Source organism: Phyllopteryx taeniolatus, chromosome 15, assembly GCF_024500385.1.
Source record: "Phyllopteryx taeniolatus isolate TA_2022b chromosome 15, UOR_Ptae_1.2, whole genome shotgun sequence".
Lineage (NCBI taxonomy): Eukaryota > Metazoa > Chordata > Actinopteri > Syngnathiformes > Syngnathidae > Phyllopteryx > Phyllopteryx taeniolatus.
Genome location: NC_084516.1, coordinates 15,105,624 through 15,121,714, shown reverse-complemented (window position 1 = coordinate 15,121,714; position 16,091 = coordinate 15,105,624). Strand labels below are relative to the sequence as shown.

At 41.3% G+C, this 16,091-nt stretch overlaps 1 protein-coding gene across 10 annotated transcripts in view; it reads left to right on the top strand.

Annotated features, from left to right (window-relative positions):
- Positions 1 to 16,091, top strand: part of nedd4l (NEDD4 like E3 ubiquitin protein ligase) — a 64,290-nt gene that overhangs the window by 4,981 nt on the left and 43,218 nt on the right. For 4 of the 10 annotated variants that reach the window (XM_061747847.1, XM_061747850.1, XM_061747845.1 and 1 more), the window contains exon 1: positions 14,634 to 15,838. In XM_061747847.1, coding sequence (XP_061603831.1) covers positions 14,750 to 15,838 — 1,089 coding nt within the window. In that variant the 5' untranslated portion in view covers positions 14,634 to 14,749. Of the gene's footprint in view, positions 1 to 897; positions 972 to 8,005; positions 8,088 to 11,050; positions 11,090 to 11,692; positions 11,747 to 14,633; positions 15,839 to 16,091 lie in introns of those variants that run through there. The other 6 variants (XM_061747854.1, XM_061747852.1, XM_061747853.1 and 3 more) reach the window with 2 other exon arrangements.

Sequence of the window (16,091 nt, the reverse complement as noted above, 5' to 3'; positions counted from 1 at the left end):
GTAGGGCACCCATAACTACCTTCTGCCCAGTGAGGGAAAACAAGTTTGGCACCCCTGATTTAGAGGTTTCGTAAAGCATTAGTTGATACCATCAGATTGCTCTCTCATAAAGTGCAGTCCAACAAAAAGCGGAATGTCCCGAAAGTAGTACAATTTGAAAACATCTGCCTCAAAACTTATAGCGTGCACTTCAAACCGTCATCGTGGGAGATTTCACCATCTCTTTGGCTTCTTTGTGTGTGATGCCATCATGCTACCACAGAAGGGATTGAAAAAGAGGAAACGTGCGATGATAGGTTGTGATGTAGGTTGTGATGTAGGTTGCTCTATACAACAATGTTTTAATTCCAGCTGTAGCTATAAAACATCATCATGCTATGTCAGTAATGATAATTTGTTTCTCTAAAAAGTGTTGTATTTGAGTTAAACTAAAGCCATGTTAAAAAAAGTTCGTTTTGTGTTTTTGAACAATATTTGATGAAAATATAAACATATTTTCATCAAAATTGTAAGATGTAATGGCATTGTCAAATATCAAATATCGGCGAGTGAGTCTCAAATCCCTAGTAATAAGGTTCAAAATGGCAACAGTTTGACCCTGGAATTGATTAAATCACTGGGTGTTATTTACCGAATCCTTTATAAAATGCCTGTTCTGTCAATTTGGTTGATAAACAAATTCACTGTTGATTGTGTCTGCCTTTTAAATGTCATTTATCTCACACTATATCACACCGTCATGCTGTCACTGTGGACCGAAAAAGCGCTTTACTACAGCTAATCATTATTTTCTGGGTCAGGGTTAATGCAATAAAGGAACTCCTGGTTAGAGTGGCCGTTGGCACTCAAAGGGATCATTTTACCATGTGTTTGATTACATTTCTTTTTCTTCCGTAGCATGAAACCAGAGTGCTGCGGGTTAAGGTCATCGCGGGAATTGATCTGGCCAAGAAAGACATCATTGGAGCCAGGTGAGTTTCACTGACTATAATTCATCAGAAATATGCGGTTAGGCTTTATAGCAGACATATTATGCATTTATCCCGCACAATTTATAACAGTTCCTAGGTGTTTTAATAACAACTCTGTGACATGATTTAATAAAAATATCTCAAGGATCAAGAATATAGTAGTAGTACAAATAATTAAAAATGTTTCTTGTCTAGCTGAAATTAACTCGTTTTAGGGGCTGTCACTGTCTCATGCAGTGAGGCAGCCTTCAGCCCTGTCCTCTTTCGCGTCGTTCGGCGTGCTGGCTCTTGTCATCCGCGGCCGACTGCTTGCTTCTACTTGCGGAAGCAGAGTCCAGAGTGTGCGGATAAAGTGGCCTTAGTTTAAAGGCATTGAAATCCTTTTAACTTCTGGAGGCAGTCATTTTTACACTATGCTGTGTGTGTGTGGCTCACATTAAAAAACACAAACACGCCACCGCAGCTGCGTCGACATCTTCAAGGAGGAAAGTGCCGCTTATCAGGGGCTAACACTGTGCTCACGCTAATCTGTGCACCCAACCAGACTCAGTGCAGCTCTGGGGTGATGCTTCTATCATATCTGTGCCTGAGTTCGTTTTTGAATTTTTTTAGTGTTTTACTTTTTTTTTTTTAACAAACTTTATGGAGCTCTCGGTGAAGCCACAACACGTACCTGCGCAGAAGCGATGTGCAGTAAGTCACAATGACGGCAGAAGTAAGAAGAAGCATTGCAGCCCTTGTCAGAATAAAAATAGTAGATTGACTCGTTTTCGTCCAAATGCAAAAATTCAGATTTTGGTGGTAGTTTTTATTTATTTATTTATTTTTTATTTATTTTATTTTTTTCAGATTAACTCTATTTACGAACCACTTGTTCGTAGCTCGGTCACGGGTCTGTAGTATTTCTTTCACCAGTGCTAGACACGCCAACTCATGTAGCTGTTTGCTGTTTTTTTTAGCCCTGCTTTCTTCTAAACATAGTTTGGTGCTTCAGTGATAGATGAAAAAGTAGCTGTATCGGTCACGTGACTTGTTCTTATAGCAATATGCGCACCAATGCGAGGTTTCGCTCTATGAGCTCGACAAATGCTCAAAGGCATCTGTGTTTTCGCCCAATCACAATTACCGGTAGTCTCTGCTTACCCTTTGGTTTTGACATCATGTCAAATGGTTCGCCTGCCCCTTGAAAGTTGCTCTGGATTTTCACCCAGCCTAGCTAATAGATCTTTGGCTGAGTCTGGGGGTGTTTTGTCACAGTGGGGCGGAAGAGCAGAATGGATCGCTCATCGATACATTTCAAAGTAGGTGAGTAACAAAAGAGTTACTTGTTTGCTTTATTTCACACTTGATGGATGACATAACATGCCTTTAAAATGACCTGCCAGGTGAGTATTTAGTTCAACATACTGACTTCCTGCTTATTGATGGTAAAAGAATTGTCAAGCAGTAACCCCATTTGTGTAAACCTTCACTATTTTTTGCAGCGTCAAACAGATCTTTAACTCCAATTTGAACAAATGATTACCCACGTGCCTCTTCTATTTATAAGCGACCTCTGTCACACGTTTCCCAGATAAAATTGTGCACTATGGAACCGCTCATTTCGACCACAATCTGCTTGTGGGTGCTCCGGTTTGAATTAGAAACATTCTTTCCTATTGGAAATTATGGGCATAGAATTAATCCCTTCCGCGCCAGATTTTAAATAGAATTTTGAACTGTCGTAGAACATCATACACTTTTCCCCTTTGTCACTGCCAAACCTCTGTGCGGGCATCATACATTCTGTCCTATGCTGTTAATACACCTTCTTTGTTTCTTCTTGCAATGACACACCCTGATGTGTGTTCATAATTCTATTAAGCGTTGACCTCATGGATGTTCATGTACTGTCGATGATGTTGACCTGTTGAACATTGAAATTTGGCAGCCATGATGGTTGCTCTCCTCTCCCAAATATTGACACTGAAGCAGCCTGTCCTATTTAGCGGGTTCTGTGTTTTTGTTTTTTTAATTCAAGTGAAAAAGACAAGTGTCAGTGAATTGAAGACACAGCGGTCCAATTGTTTGTTTAGTCAGAGCACATAATCTCACAAACATACAATTAGAGGCAGCGGGGTTCCCGCAGGCAAAAATCAGCAATCAAGTTGAGCGCTTTAAGGGTTGAAATGGTAAGAGCACTAAAAGGTTAGCATACTGCCTACATTTCCAACATGGAGCGTGGAAGTGGTTTGAATTATAACAGTTGCATGTGTTGTCAGCTGATCAGCTTCCTGTAACCGGTGATGCTAAACACAGCACAATGCTCTACCACAATTTAATACAATACAGCCTCCGTGTTTGTTTATACATTGCCTGTTTCATGTAGGTAGCGTTCATACAGAACAGTTTACCCCTACTAAAGCATGCAAATGGATCAGTCCTATGTGTGTTTACTGCTCTCGTAGTGTGTGGTGTACTGAAGATGACCAACACAGTACACCACACATAACTACATCTCCACCAATATCGTGACTCGGCCAAAGTTGGTGTTGACCACATACATAGGAATTTGCGATTGTAAATATTGAACGAGTTTAACATGTATGATTGTGGGGAGGAAAAAGAACTCACTTCTGACCACAGTATAATTATCGGTTATCCAATTATCGGTATGTGTTTATTCGGTTTTACAAATGCATGGGCGAACAACAACACATTGCCTCATGACTTTTCACTTTTGTTCCACTGTTTCCATCTGAGTGATAAAAGTTCACTGAGCATAAAAGAAAAAATGGTACTGTCCCGTCTTCTTGCATCATCCTCCATGAACCAAGGCCTACTAACTAATTGGCATGAACAACAATAGGGATCTCGTTTGATGTGCGTCCCACGTCTGAGACGCACAAAAGTGAGCAAGGATGCATACAGTAAGATCAGTCTGCTTCTGAGGACACAGTGTTATTGATCTGCTGCATGAATTTTTTTTCGACAAGACAGGACTCTTAGAGTGCGGCTAAAAGAAAAGAGAGAGTGTGTCCAACTGTACGCCCAGCCATTTGAGGAAGAAAAAAAACAATTATGCGACTTGAAAGCAGACACATGAAACCCATCCGGTCTCTAAACCAATCAGAGATAGTCAAGGGCGGGGTGGGACCCTATCATCCTCCTCCCTCTGATTGTGTGTGTGTGTGTGTGTGTGTGTGTGTGTGGGTGGTTGCGTGCATGCGGACATGCTTTTCAAATGTGGGCACTAGTGTACTCAAAGTTAAGTTTTTCTGACGGCGAGCTGGTTGCTGCACAGCTGCAGAAAATTGAGCGGCATAAATGGAGGTTGATTGAATTAATTATTTTTAAAGCATAATGCCACCATAACCCTATGGGAACATGTTGGATTCAAGCCAGATGAACACTGCCATCCCGCTAACACGAGCGAGCTGGTATGTCGAATTTGTATGAAGTCGCAATAAAGACAATACAACTTAAAACCTCAAAGTGACAAATTCCATTTTAAACACAACCATCGCACCATCTTCAGCTGGGAACAAAAAACACAAGGGGATATTTCCCGTTTCCCGTAAGCTTGCAATTATGGAACCCTTTGCCCAACAATGCAATTACTATGCAACAATTACTCATTGTTCCAGGCCTAGGACTCATTGTGTACAGACATGTGCATCCTGGGAATCGCATAGCTTCAAGTGTAGAATGATCTATGCAACAGTAAGGTGCTTTGCAATTTTTTTTTCACTTTAGTTTCACTTTTTACCATGTGGGTAATGATGGAACTGCCCCCCCCCACCCCCCACCCACCCCACGCCTCAAATAAAAATGCTACCATCGTGCTGTCCTGTCGTAACCTCCATGAACCAGAAAGTGGCATGCTGACATTGAGACAAACAAAGACAAATATGGCTCTCCACAATTTTCTTTCTTTTTTTGGTCAGTAGTAAGGCTTCTTAGTGAATAGCCGAGCTGACTGAGACTTTTATCCAGATCTTCCCTGCAGCTCCCTCTTCTTCAAAATCAGCTGGATGTTCACATGCCATTATTTTATCATTACTGCTACTATCTGGAAATGTTCTTCCCATTTTTAGCCCTGCAACTTCCTCAGTAAGACCTTATTACAGGTCTTTAAGCAATCCTTAAACGAGGATTACAATACATGACATCACGGTGGCGTTGTGAGTTCTAACCCCGGTGTGGTCGACTGCGCAGGTGTGTCGTCGTAGTTACGTAAACCAGAACACAACGCATAGGCAAGAACTCAGACGGGTTACATACGTCCCGAGTCAAAATATTCGTTGATAGCGGCAGCCATGTTTGAATCACCGGTAACGCTCATTTAAAAAAACACGCCAGACGCAGAATAACCTTCTGGTCAAAGCATCCATACAAGACCTCCCTCGACCAATCAGCGATGAGTCTTATCTCCCCCACCCTTACAATGGCTTAATTCCGTTTTCTTTTTTCATTTGATGTTGTGATTTTTCATTTGCTGTTGTGTTTAGTTATTTGTTGTTGTGATTAGCTATTCGGCTTTACACGATCAGGATTTTTTGGGGCGATCACAAGATGGAGCAATGTGTCTATTTAAATGACATGTTCATTTACTGTATATACTTAGATGGCAGGAAGTACATATGGTAATTAATGTCTCCACTTTCTGTGACATTTTTGTTTGTTGGAGTCCTGTGAGATTTTTCAATTGTAAAATATGTTCCTTGGCTCCATAAAGGTTGGAAGTCACTGCTCTAGTCAGGTCATGTATTCTAATCAGTCAGGTCAAACCAACATTACAACAAGACAGAAATAATGGGTGCTAATTACTGTAATGAAATTACTTTATTTTTAATTCAATGACTTCACCCACACCGAAACTTTAGAGCATGATTCGACAGAACGCTGGCATGTTCGCTTACAACCGTTAGTGCTAGCACTAGCTTTCTAGGCTACATAATGTTTTGTTGCCTGCTTGCAAGCCGTATCGTATTAAAAGTAAGTGAACATACCTGAAGCAATCCTTAAAAGACCCGAGCACCAGTCTGTCTCAGACGTGTTGTCTGTCCCACACCGCCGACATGTTTTTTTAAATTAACTTTATTGGTGGTCAGGTATTTACAGTACTACGTCAAAAGACACGCGACATGGCAAAAAATAAACTAGCTTTTGGATTCAAATATACTGTACACGATTGCGACACGGAGTAAATGTCTTTTGTGGAGCCATTGATCGGCTCGGCGAATTATGACATTAAAGCCGATCAGCATAAAATGCTAATTATCGGCCGATACCCATCAGGCCAATTAGATCAGTGTAAAGTCTATTAGCTATTTGGTGTTGTTTAGCTATTTGTTGTTGTAATTAGTTATTTGTTGTTGTTTTTTATTTCCTTTTATGTTTAGTTATTTGTTGTTGTGAAGAGTTATTTGCTGTCGTGTTTTTAATTTGCCGTTGTGTTTAGTTATTTGCTGTTGTGTTTTGCACTTCAAGACCACCGTACATAATAGACCTTATCTCCCAATTTCCAAAGGCAAGCAGTTTATCTGGGCAGACTCCAGTTACAAGGTCATAAACAGAGACAGCTCTCAGGTTGTGACGAAGTACTTACCACAAAAGGAATTTTTCATCCCATTTTTGAAGTACAAAGGACCAGAACAGAGATCTTGTTACCGACAAATGTTAGAAGAGTGGTTACCATGGTGCAGTGGTTGCTGCCGGTTACAATTTGTAATGTGCAAAAGGTACATACGTAGCTTTATTGATTTTATATGTTTAAAAAAAAAAAACTTTTTGGAATGTTTTTATTGCAATTTAGCAACATCATGATGATACTTATTACTGTGATCATTTTCTCACTATAAATCATTCTGCCTTTTTATTTTAGTGCATCATTTTAGCGGCAATTAATTTATTGTCTATCTCAAATTGGTCCAATTCTGGTGTGGAACTCGAACGGTTGTGCGGTCAGACTACTCGGAATGAAATTTCACGGAAAATGTGGTCAAAATAGAGGGCATTTCATTACATTTCCTTGGTCGACTGTGGAAAAATTAACGAACAATTATCCATTCATCCATCCATCCATTTTCTGAGCCGCTTCTCCTCACAAGGGTCGCGGGAGTGCCGGAGCCTATCCCAGCTATCATCGGGCAGGAGGCGGGGTACACCCTGAACTGGTTGCCAGCCAATCGCAGGGCACACATAAACAAACGACCATTCGCACTCACATTCACACCTAGGGGCAATTTAGAGACTTCAATTAACCTACCATGCATGTTTTTGGGATGTGGGAGGAAACCGGAGTGTCCGGAGAAAACCCACGCAGGCACGGGGAGAACATGCAAACTCCACACAGGCGGGGCGGGGGATTGAACCCCAGTCCTCAGAATTGTGAGGCAGACGCTCTAACCAGGCGACCACCGTGCCACCAACGAACAATTAATCAATAAAAAAAAATCTATGGTGATTTCTAATGTTAGGAAGTATTAAGAAAGTGAAATATATTTATTTTGAGAGTTATATTTTATACAACAATGAATGCCAAGTGTAAAAAATAGCACAGCTGGCGTCATGATCTTCTTGAGAAGGCAAACGAGCCGAGAGTGAATCAACAGCGTCTCTGCTGGTTGCAGCCTTGTAGAACACTCTAGCTTGCCTCGGTTGCTTCAAGAAAATTAATCAACAATCAATTCCACACATTTGGGAACACACTTAGCAATTAATTTTACCTATCCCGAGTAGTGAAGATGATAGAACCTACCGGTAAATTCAACTTTTTGACCAAAGTTCACTGATGTCTAATGTCGATGCATTTTTTTAAAAACTAATCAACCCAATACTTACATGTTAATTATGCTACATAGGTATTCTACTGTATTTAAAAAGGGTTAAAAGTCATCTGTGGACTAGATTATTCAGTTTTACGTACATCTTTTGGGGGATTCAAAATCTGAACAAATCAAAAGAAACAGCCCCCCTGGAGCGTATGGTTTTTTATTCTGAGGACTGAGACTATTTTCAATCATACATTTCTTTTATGTTTTTGTCCGCAGCGACCCCTACGTCAAACTCTCCCTCTATGTCACGGACGAAACCCGGGAGCTTGCCTTGGTTCAGACAAAAACGATAAAAAAGGTAAGTAAAGACCTCAAGCTGGCATTGTGCTGCTTCTTCTTCGCCTATGCACAAGCTTGCGTGAGCACTAATTAGCTTTGACCTTATCAGCTTAGCCACGCCTGGGCTAATCGTGTCCTCCCGCACAATTACTGCCCTGATGCTTACATTTGTCTCCACTCACACTGCTGTTTCCTGCCTTCGTCTTTCAGGAAATGTGTTGCTCATGTAACCACAGCAGTGAGGGCTAATGCTTCTACTTAATTCCTCAAATCGTCACGATCCCTGTTAATAGATGCCATGTTCCAATTAGGTACTGCTATCCACTTGAAAAAAATAAATGACTCCCTCAAATAAACACCTCTTTCCCCATCTAAAAAAAAACGAGTAGTGATTTATCTCGGTTCTAAATACTATTGTTCACACGTAGACACTAAGTTCACTGCTGAGCCCATTTGAACTGCGTTGCTGACCTAAACAGCATCTTCTGAGGCACAGTGTTTCAGATGAATGACAGTTGTGTTGTTAATGACGACCGTCCATTATGCAGCGTTTTTAATGTTGACTAGTGTTCCGATAGACGGCGTTAAATGGTCGCTCTACAGTGTTGCGTGCATCCATGTTTACTGTATAATCTCTGTAACTTTGCCACTTCCAACCAGTGCCTTGTTTTTGTCATTTTGCCGTGTGTTAGGTGAATTTGTTATCGTCTGAGGAAACAAAGATTGAAGGTTGGTTTTTGGCTGCAATTCCAAAAGAACAGGTGGCGGCAGCATCATTCTTGTGGGGCTGTTTTTCTTGAGCTGGACCTAGGCTTAGACAAGGTGAAGAGAATTATAAAAAGAGTTTGAAATAGAAGTCAGCTGTGAACAGGGACCTATAACTTTAAAAGTATATTAATTTAATAAATATTTATAATATAAGATAACCTTTATTAGTCCTGCATTGGGGAAATGTCCATAATTTCAGCAGCTATAGTGGATACAGGAAATACAAAAAAAGCATGCTAGAGAAGAGATTTGTACAAGAGCTACATTGCACAAAATAGAAACCTAAACTATTATCCAAGCATAAACTATCCAATCCAATCTATCAGCAGTGAATGTTTTTTGTTTGTTTGCGAAATAGTGCTCAGTTTTAATTTGGATGTTTTAGATGTGATTAATCTGATTTATTAGACTTGCTTTCTTCAGTACAGTTGAAAACAGAATCAATAATGGCTGATTATACTTAGATTCAGGCTGCTACTGTGTCCCCCATTGTAAGGTTGATGCTAGGCTTTACACGATCAGGATTTTTGGGGCCGATCAGCAAGTTTAAAAAAATGTTAACCCATCACCGATCCGATCACAAGATGGAGCAATGTGTCTATTTAAATGACCTGTTCATTTACTGTATATACTTGTGTACTTAATTGCTCAAAAAATTATATTACAATAAATAATGTATCTTTGTTCATCTATTTATGCCATTGAGGCATAGTGACAGACAGAACAAATGAATGGTCTTCTATTAGATGGCAGGAAGTACATACAGTAATTAATGTCTACACTTTTTGTGACATTTTTGTTTTGTTCGTGTGCCGTGAGATTTTTCAATTGTAAGATATGTTCCTTGGCTCCATAAAGGTTGGAAACCACTGCTCTAGTCAGGTGATGTATTCTAATCAGTCAGGTCAAACCAAGATTGCAACATGACAGAAATAATGGGTGTTAGCCTACTGTAATTAGTACAGTGTATCCGGTCGCATTTGAGTTGAGAAGATAAAGCCCAATGATCGTAAAAAACGGGATGCGGTGGTATCGGAATACAAGATTTTATCGCAGTAGTCTAACTTTGGAAAAACATGCTTTAAGTCCTATTGTGGGTCACTTTTTGTGTTTTCCTGAGAGTTAGCTAGCTTCCCGCCAACCAATGCTACGCTGCCGCCGTCCTGGCAGGCAGACAGGCAGCCCTCATGCTGGCAGACATATGCTGTCAGTAGCCATGGTTGCCTTATAGGATATAAATAGCTTACAATGCACTGCTATATGGAGCAGAAAAACAAACTCCCTCTGTGGGCTACTGGGCTATGTGTGTCGTTTTAAGTGGGACACCTTTTCATGGGATATTTTGTTGCGGAGATAAAAGTATGGCTTGTGGCGAGAAGGCAAAAAGTAAACAAAACATTTGTGTGTATTTCTTATCACCAGTTTCATCTAGTAAACCTAAGCACATTTGATAGTTGTAAAACGTCACCAAGTTTTAACTAAGCTTTAATTCTTGTGTTTGGCTGTGTTGTTGACCAAAGGTGTTTTAATAGCAAGTGCCACTCAGACCAATAAGATACTGAATGTAAAAATAAAGCTTCGTTTGCACCAAGCAGTAAAGATCAATCCAGTTCAGTTTGGTATGTTAATGCATATTTGTGCATTTCCATCGATAGGGATGGGCATTTGGTTAAGTTTGCTGAATCAACTTTATGGAAGATCACTAAACGATTAATTGCTGTGTTAAATATTATTTTACATAGGTGGTTATGAGCTCCTGTTTCCATGCCTGTGTAATTATTGAGCAGAATAATCTCAACTTCCCATATCTGACCTTACGTGGCTTCTTTAGACCGTGACCGTTCGTGATTCACAGAAAATGGAGCTCGCTCTGCCTCTCTGAACACTGCACTCTTAGAGCGCAGTGAGAGCATCAGATAGAATTTCTGAACGAACCCCATGTCTGATTAGGAAAGTGAACCTTACCGCTTGAAGGAAATTACTGTTTTTTTTTTTTGTTTTTTTATATCAGGGGGCTGTAAAGTTTCCATACATGTTTCTTCTGTCTTTCAGATTAAAACAAATTAAAAAAATAAATAAAAAAATATATTTTTTCCTGTTTAGAAACTTATTGCCCACACTGTACTGTAGAATTTCTTTCTGTAGAATAGTTTTCTCTTTAAACTATGTGCGTCATATTTCATCACCTAACCATTTGTATGATTCATGTTCCAGACGCTCAATCCCAAATGGAATGAGGAATTCTACTTCAGAGTGAGTATCAATTTCTTTAGTTTTTTTTCCTTTTTATGTTAGGTGTTGGGTTCCCTTTTTTCCCCCCAGGGTTGTCCGTTATGACAGCCTTTTTTACACATCTTGTAAAAGATGGCATGTTTGCATCTTTTTTGCGTGTCACTTCTGTATAACACTGAATGGGGGGAGGGGGGGTGCGACCTAGGAATTTTCTACCTTTGGAGGTGGTATCGCAGTGTGAACCCCACCTGTATGTATAGTCTTTGTTTACGTACACTTCCTTTAAAAAGCTGCTGTCTGTGTTGCTGTTAAGTATAAACGGCACTGCCACAGAGGCAATTCTTTAGAAAGAAATGCTGAAACCAGGGTGTAAAGTTCACCACCACTCACTTGAAAGCATTTGTCTTTGTTCAACAAGTATTTTGTACATCACACCAGATACTGTTGCTGTCAACATAAAATTATCTGTTTGTGGGATACCATGTCGCTGTGTGAAAGCGTGACAATATCCTGCTTTGCTGATTTCTGTGTGAAAGGCTAAGGAAGATAAATCAGCTTAGATGTTGCAATCATGTACATATCTGCAGTTGACAATAACACTAATTGCTTTTGTCGCTGATGTAGGTGTGTCCACAGAATCACAGGCTTCTCTTTGAGGTGTTCGATGAAAACAGATTGGTAAGTGTCACCCATCCATAACCCTGTTTTCTCTATCACCTGCTACTTGTCGTATCGACAGCTTCCATTATCAGTCTGTTTAGTTTCAACCGCTGAAATCCTTAGGACATCAAAAAAATGTCCCATTTTGCTTTTATAAATGGTCTTAGTTTCCACTGTACCAGACATGAGGATTTTTCCAGTGCTGCTTTATGGATTCATATCTTCCAAATGTAATGTGATGATAATAAAACTGATGTTGCCGGCATGCCTTCACTACATTCTCACATAGCCCTTGGGAATCCATTTGTTTATTTTTCTTTTTTACCATAGTGGTCATCATTCAGCAACTTGAAATGAATCATCCTCTACTCAATCTGCACATTTGCGTCATTCGTTCTTAATAATGCTCATGAACATTTCCATATTTAATACCCCAGGATTTTCTTGGTGAACAACTGCTACTTTTATTGCTCTGGTCGAAGACTGTTGCCCAGTAACAATGAAAATGTTCCTCCCGTCACAATAAAAATGCAAGTTTGTTTGACTTGTGAAGCTGAGTCTGTTGTCGCCATAACAACTAGATGCAATGTCAAGTGTTGCACCAATTAAAAAGGACAAGTGGGTCTTGATGAGTAATCCTCTACTTCTCACCTCTTCCATTAGCCTCGATTTCCAAGTAATCCTGACCCAAGACAGAGATCGGCAGAATGGGTTTTCTATGGAAAGCAGGTGTAGGACTTTTGTGATGGTTTCTCTGTAACTTAAGCACTGGGAAGGTCATTATGATGATGTTTGGAAGAAACATTAGTGGATGCTTCCCAGGATACAATTTATGTCTCTGGCTGGGTAAACCCTTCTTACAAAGCCTTGCAGAGAATCTTTTTCTGAGCTGATGAACACCAAATCTTGAAGTGTTTTTTGCAGGGTCGTATAAACCATACGTATATAATCCATGCATCTATGAGAACTCCGCCCCGAACGTTGACTGGTATTGCTGGCATGCAACCTTCCAAGTAAAGGGCAGCTCAGATTTTCCCCAACCCGACCGACCGAACATTGTGTTGCAGTGGCAGGAGGATGACACACAAAAGTGGAGCTTAGGCAGCCTCAAGCCTGTTTCTCTCCTTATATGTCTGAGGAGGGGCTTTTCCATCTCTCGGTGCATGCAGGGACGTTTCCCTGAACACTACTGCACTTTATTTTGAAGGATTTATGCTTTGTCTCAGAGTCAGTCAGCTTTGGCTAGAACCTTCTGTTTGTCATTCATTTTTCAGCTTGTCAAGACGATTCTATGCTTCTAACTTTGTGGGAACCAATTAGCGAAAGCCATGCACAACTAGGTGCGGTTTGTTAACTTGTTCAAGGGCACCTTGGCAGTAAGCATGAAGCTATCCAGCATCTAGTTGAGCCTACACATTCATTAGTCTGTAAGGGTCCGTTGGCAGGACACAAAACAACTGGTTTTGTGTCCCGCCACGGACTCAACTGGTTATGTGTTTTTTATGGTCTTGAACCCAAAATCTTCCAGTCACCAAGCCACATCATCAAACACGTTTCAGGTCTATTTTCACATGGCTGTTTCTTATGGGGGGGGGAGAGTCCCCCAGACACACTCCACAATCTTGTACAGTCCTACAAAAAGGTTGGTGTAATACTTTTGTCTAAAAAAAAATCTAAGGCAGCAAACCTTTGCTTAAAGTATTATAAAAATAATAGGTTGAATAGGTTCAGTGTTATATTTTGTTTGAATCTGACTGGTAATGTCATTGGCAAGCTTGACTTTGTGCCATCGGACCACACAGTTGACATATCTTTTATACACGTTCTGTGTTTTCTGGATTGACAAACACGGCGTACACTGTCTTGCAATATTTTCCCAGCCCAGTGTCAGTGCCTTGGTTGTCTGCTTTCCATTTTGTGACACGGTAGGTGATGCGCTGTGGGCTGAAGCACTGGCCAAAACACTCACGCTAATTTTTATCCATTGAAACTCTGAAATGCTAATTCACAAAGAGCTTTGTCGATTCTCCACCTTAGTGACAGAAAACCTCACCCCTCTAATTTTTATCCGAAGAGCTTCGCTCGAGAGCTTAAATCCACAATTTCCTTTCCAGATAGTGTTGTATCATGTTGATGATTATCAGTCACAAGTGCTTGGGCATCCACACCTGATTTCAGCTTTGTCGACTAAAATAATATCAAAGATTTGCTCCAACTTGAGAAGCCTTTAGATGCAAAAAGAGAAGTCTAGAAGATCTATTTTGCTGCATCGGTTTCTCTTCTGTCAGATATGTTGCTAGTACTGCTGCTTTTCTTTGTCTATTTTGAGCCATACCTCTCCTCATCCCCATGCCAGAACAAATCAAAGGATGTAATACTTTTGTTGTTGATGTATTTATCATTTTAATGGTGATAGTGGGCCGTCCAGAAAAAGAATGATCATCGTTTGAGCAGGTTAAGGTGTCACTTTTCGAGTAAGTCTCTACCCACCTGGCACTTGGGGGTAGCATTGCATCGTAATGGTACATGTTGATGGGGGGGGGGGGGGATCATTTGTAGTCACGTGACCGACAGGCAACCCCGCTGTCACCCTGGAAACCAGAAGCGCTGGCTGCCCTTATCCAATCATGTCAGGAATGCTTGCTGTCACTAGGCTCAGGCTATTTCTGCTGTCTGTCGCTATTGCTTCGTAGCTCTAAAAACCTGGTGAACACAGACCCTTCTTTAGTTTTGTTTTTTTTCCCCATCATTCCTTCATATGTGGTGTGGTTTGCAGCCCTTGCTTTTGTGGTGTGCTGTTTTTTTTGTTTTTTTTTCCCCCTGTAGTGTTTACTTGTGGAAGGAAAGTTGTGGAAGGGACTCGAGGTGGGTGGGACGTAGTGGGCGCGGGGCTAGTGGGGGAGGAAGAAAAACAGGGATCAGTCATCTGGCCAGCCAAAAGTACACCGTGGACGAGTCTTGTAAGACGGGACAATCGTACAGCCTTTAGAGGGAACTGAGGCTGTCGGACGGGAAGTAAAAATGGCACGTCTTCGTTTGTATTTTGGGTCCAACCGCAGCAACACCGCCCCGGAGATACTGGAAGGAGACACAGAAGAGCAGCAGGGAGACAGTGATGTAGCCACAGCGCTTCACACTCAGGCACCTATGACATTAAGCCCTTCTCGGGAGGCTGCAGAGCAGCCATTTCCTCCAATGTCTTTTGGTTCGCGCATGGAACCGCTGCTTAAACGCAGTTCCTCCATGTTCATACCCCAGCTTGCAGCCTATGCTGAGCCGCGACCCACAAAAAGCTCCTCCGTGCACATCTCTCTTCAGCGCTCTGATGGAGCAAGTAATGAGGATTCCAGTGGCCATGCTGATGATGTCCCGCCACCCTGCTATACTCCTCCTGGACCTGCGCCTACGTATGCCGAAGCGTCTGGTCAAGCAGATGTTCCGCGACAACCACCTCCTCCATACTGCGGCGCAGATTCTCCTAACTCGCAAATGTTTGTGACAGAGCCTAACTTTCCAAACCGAAGGGTTTTTAGCATCGGTTCAAATGGTCATAATGTCTACAGCAGAGGCCAGCCAGGTATCGGTGTTGGTGGCATTCGTATTCGGAGGAACTCAACCGATGGTTCCGACATACGGCATCTTAGAATTTTACCTTATGGTCATTCTGGTTGGACTGTCCAGCAGCAGTCCCCTGCTTCTAATAGTGGAACTCAGCGACTTGTGTTTCAGCTCCAGCAAAACCAGAATCAAGATCTGAACCAGTGCAAGCAGCAGTCGGGTTCACCCCAGGAGGAGCACACCAACGCTGAATTCATTAGGTCAAGCAGTGGCCGTGTTGTCCGTTACCCCAGAATTAGACTGGAAAGAGGTTCATCTCCACGTTTGCTAGAGAATGCACCAGACAACGTTCTCGATAGCCAGACAGCTGGTACAGACAGCCAACCGATAGAAGAGTGTCTAAGAATGGACACAAGAGCTAATGGTTGTACTTTTAAAATCAGTGGCGATACCCCTCCCAGGCAGCCCCATCTCAAGATTTACTTCACCCCCGGTGGAGCTGGAGATCAGGATGTGATCCTTGGCGATGATTCAGCAACAAATAATCCCAAGGTAAACTTTATTGGCAAAACAAAACATTGGATTATATTTTTCCAATATGTTTTTTGTTGTTTTCATAAAATTGTTGTTGCAATGTTGAGAATTTGCTTTACACATTTACAATGACTTGCACGTATTCTGAAAAGGAGTAGATGATTCATTTAGCCAGGTTTTGGAGTCACTGAGAATTCATTACATTTTGTCATGTGTTGCGCTAACCTCGGGTGATGCATTTATTATTTTCTGTGTAATATGGCAAGCATCT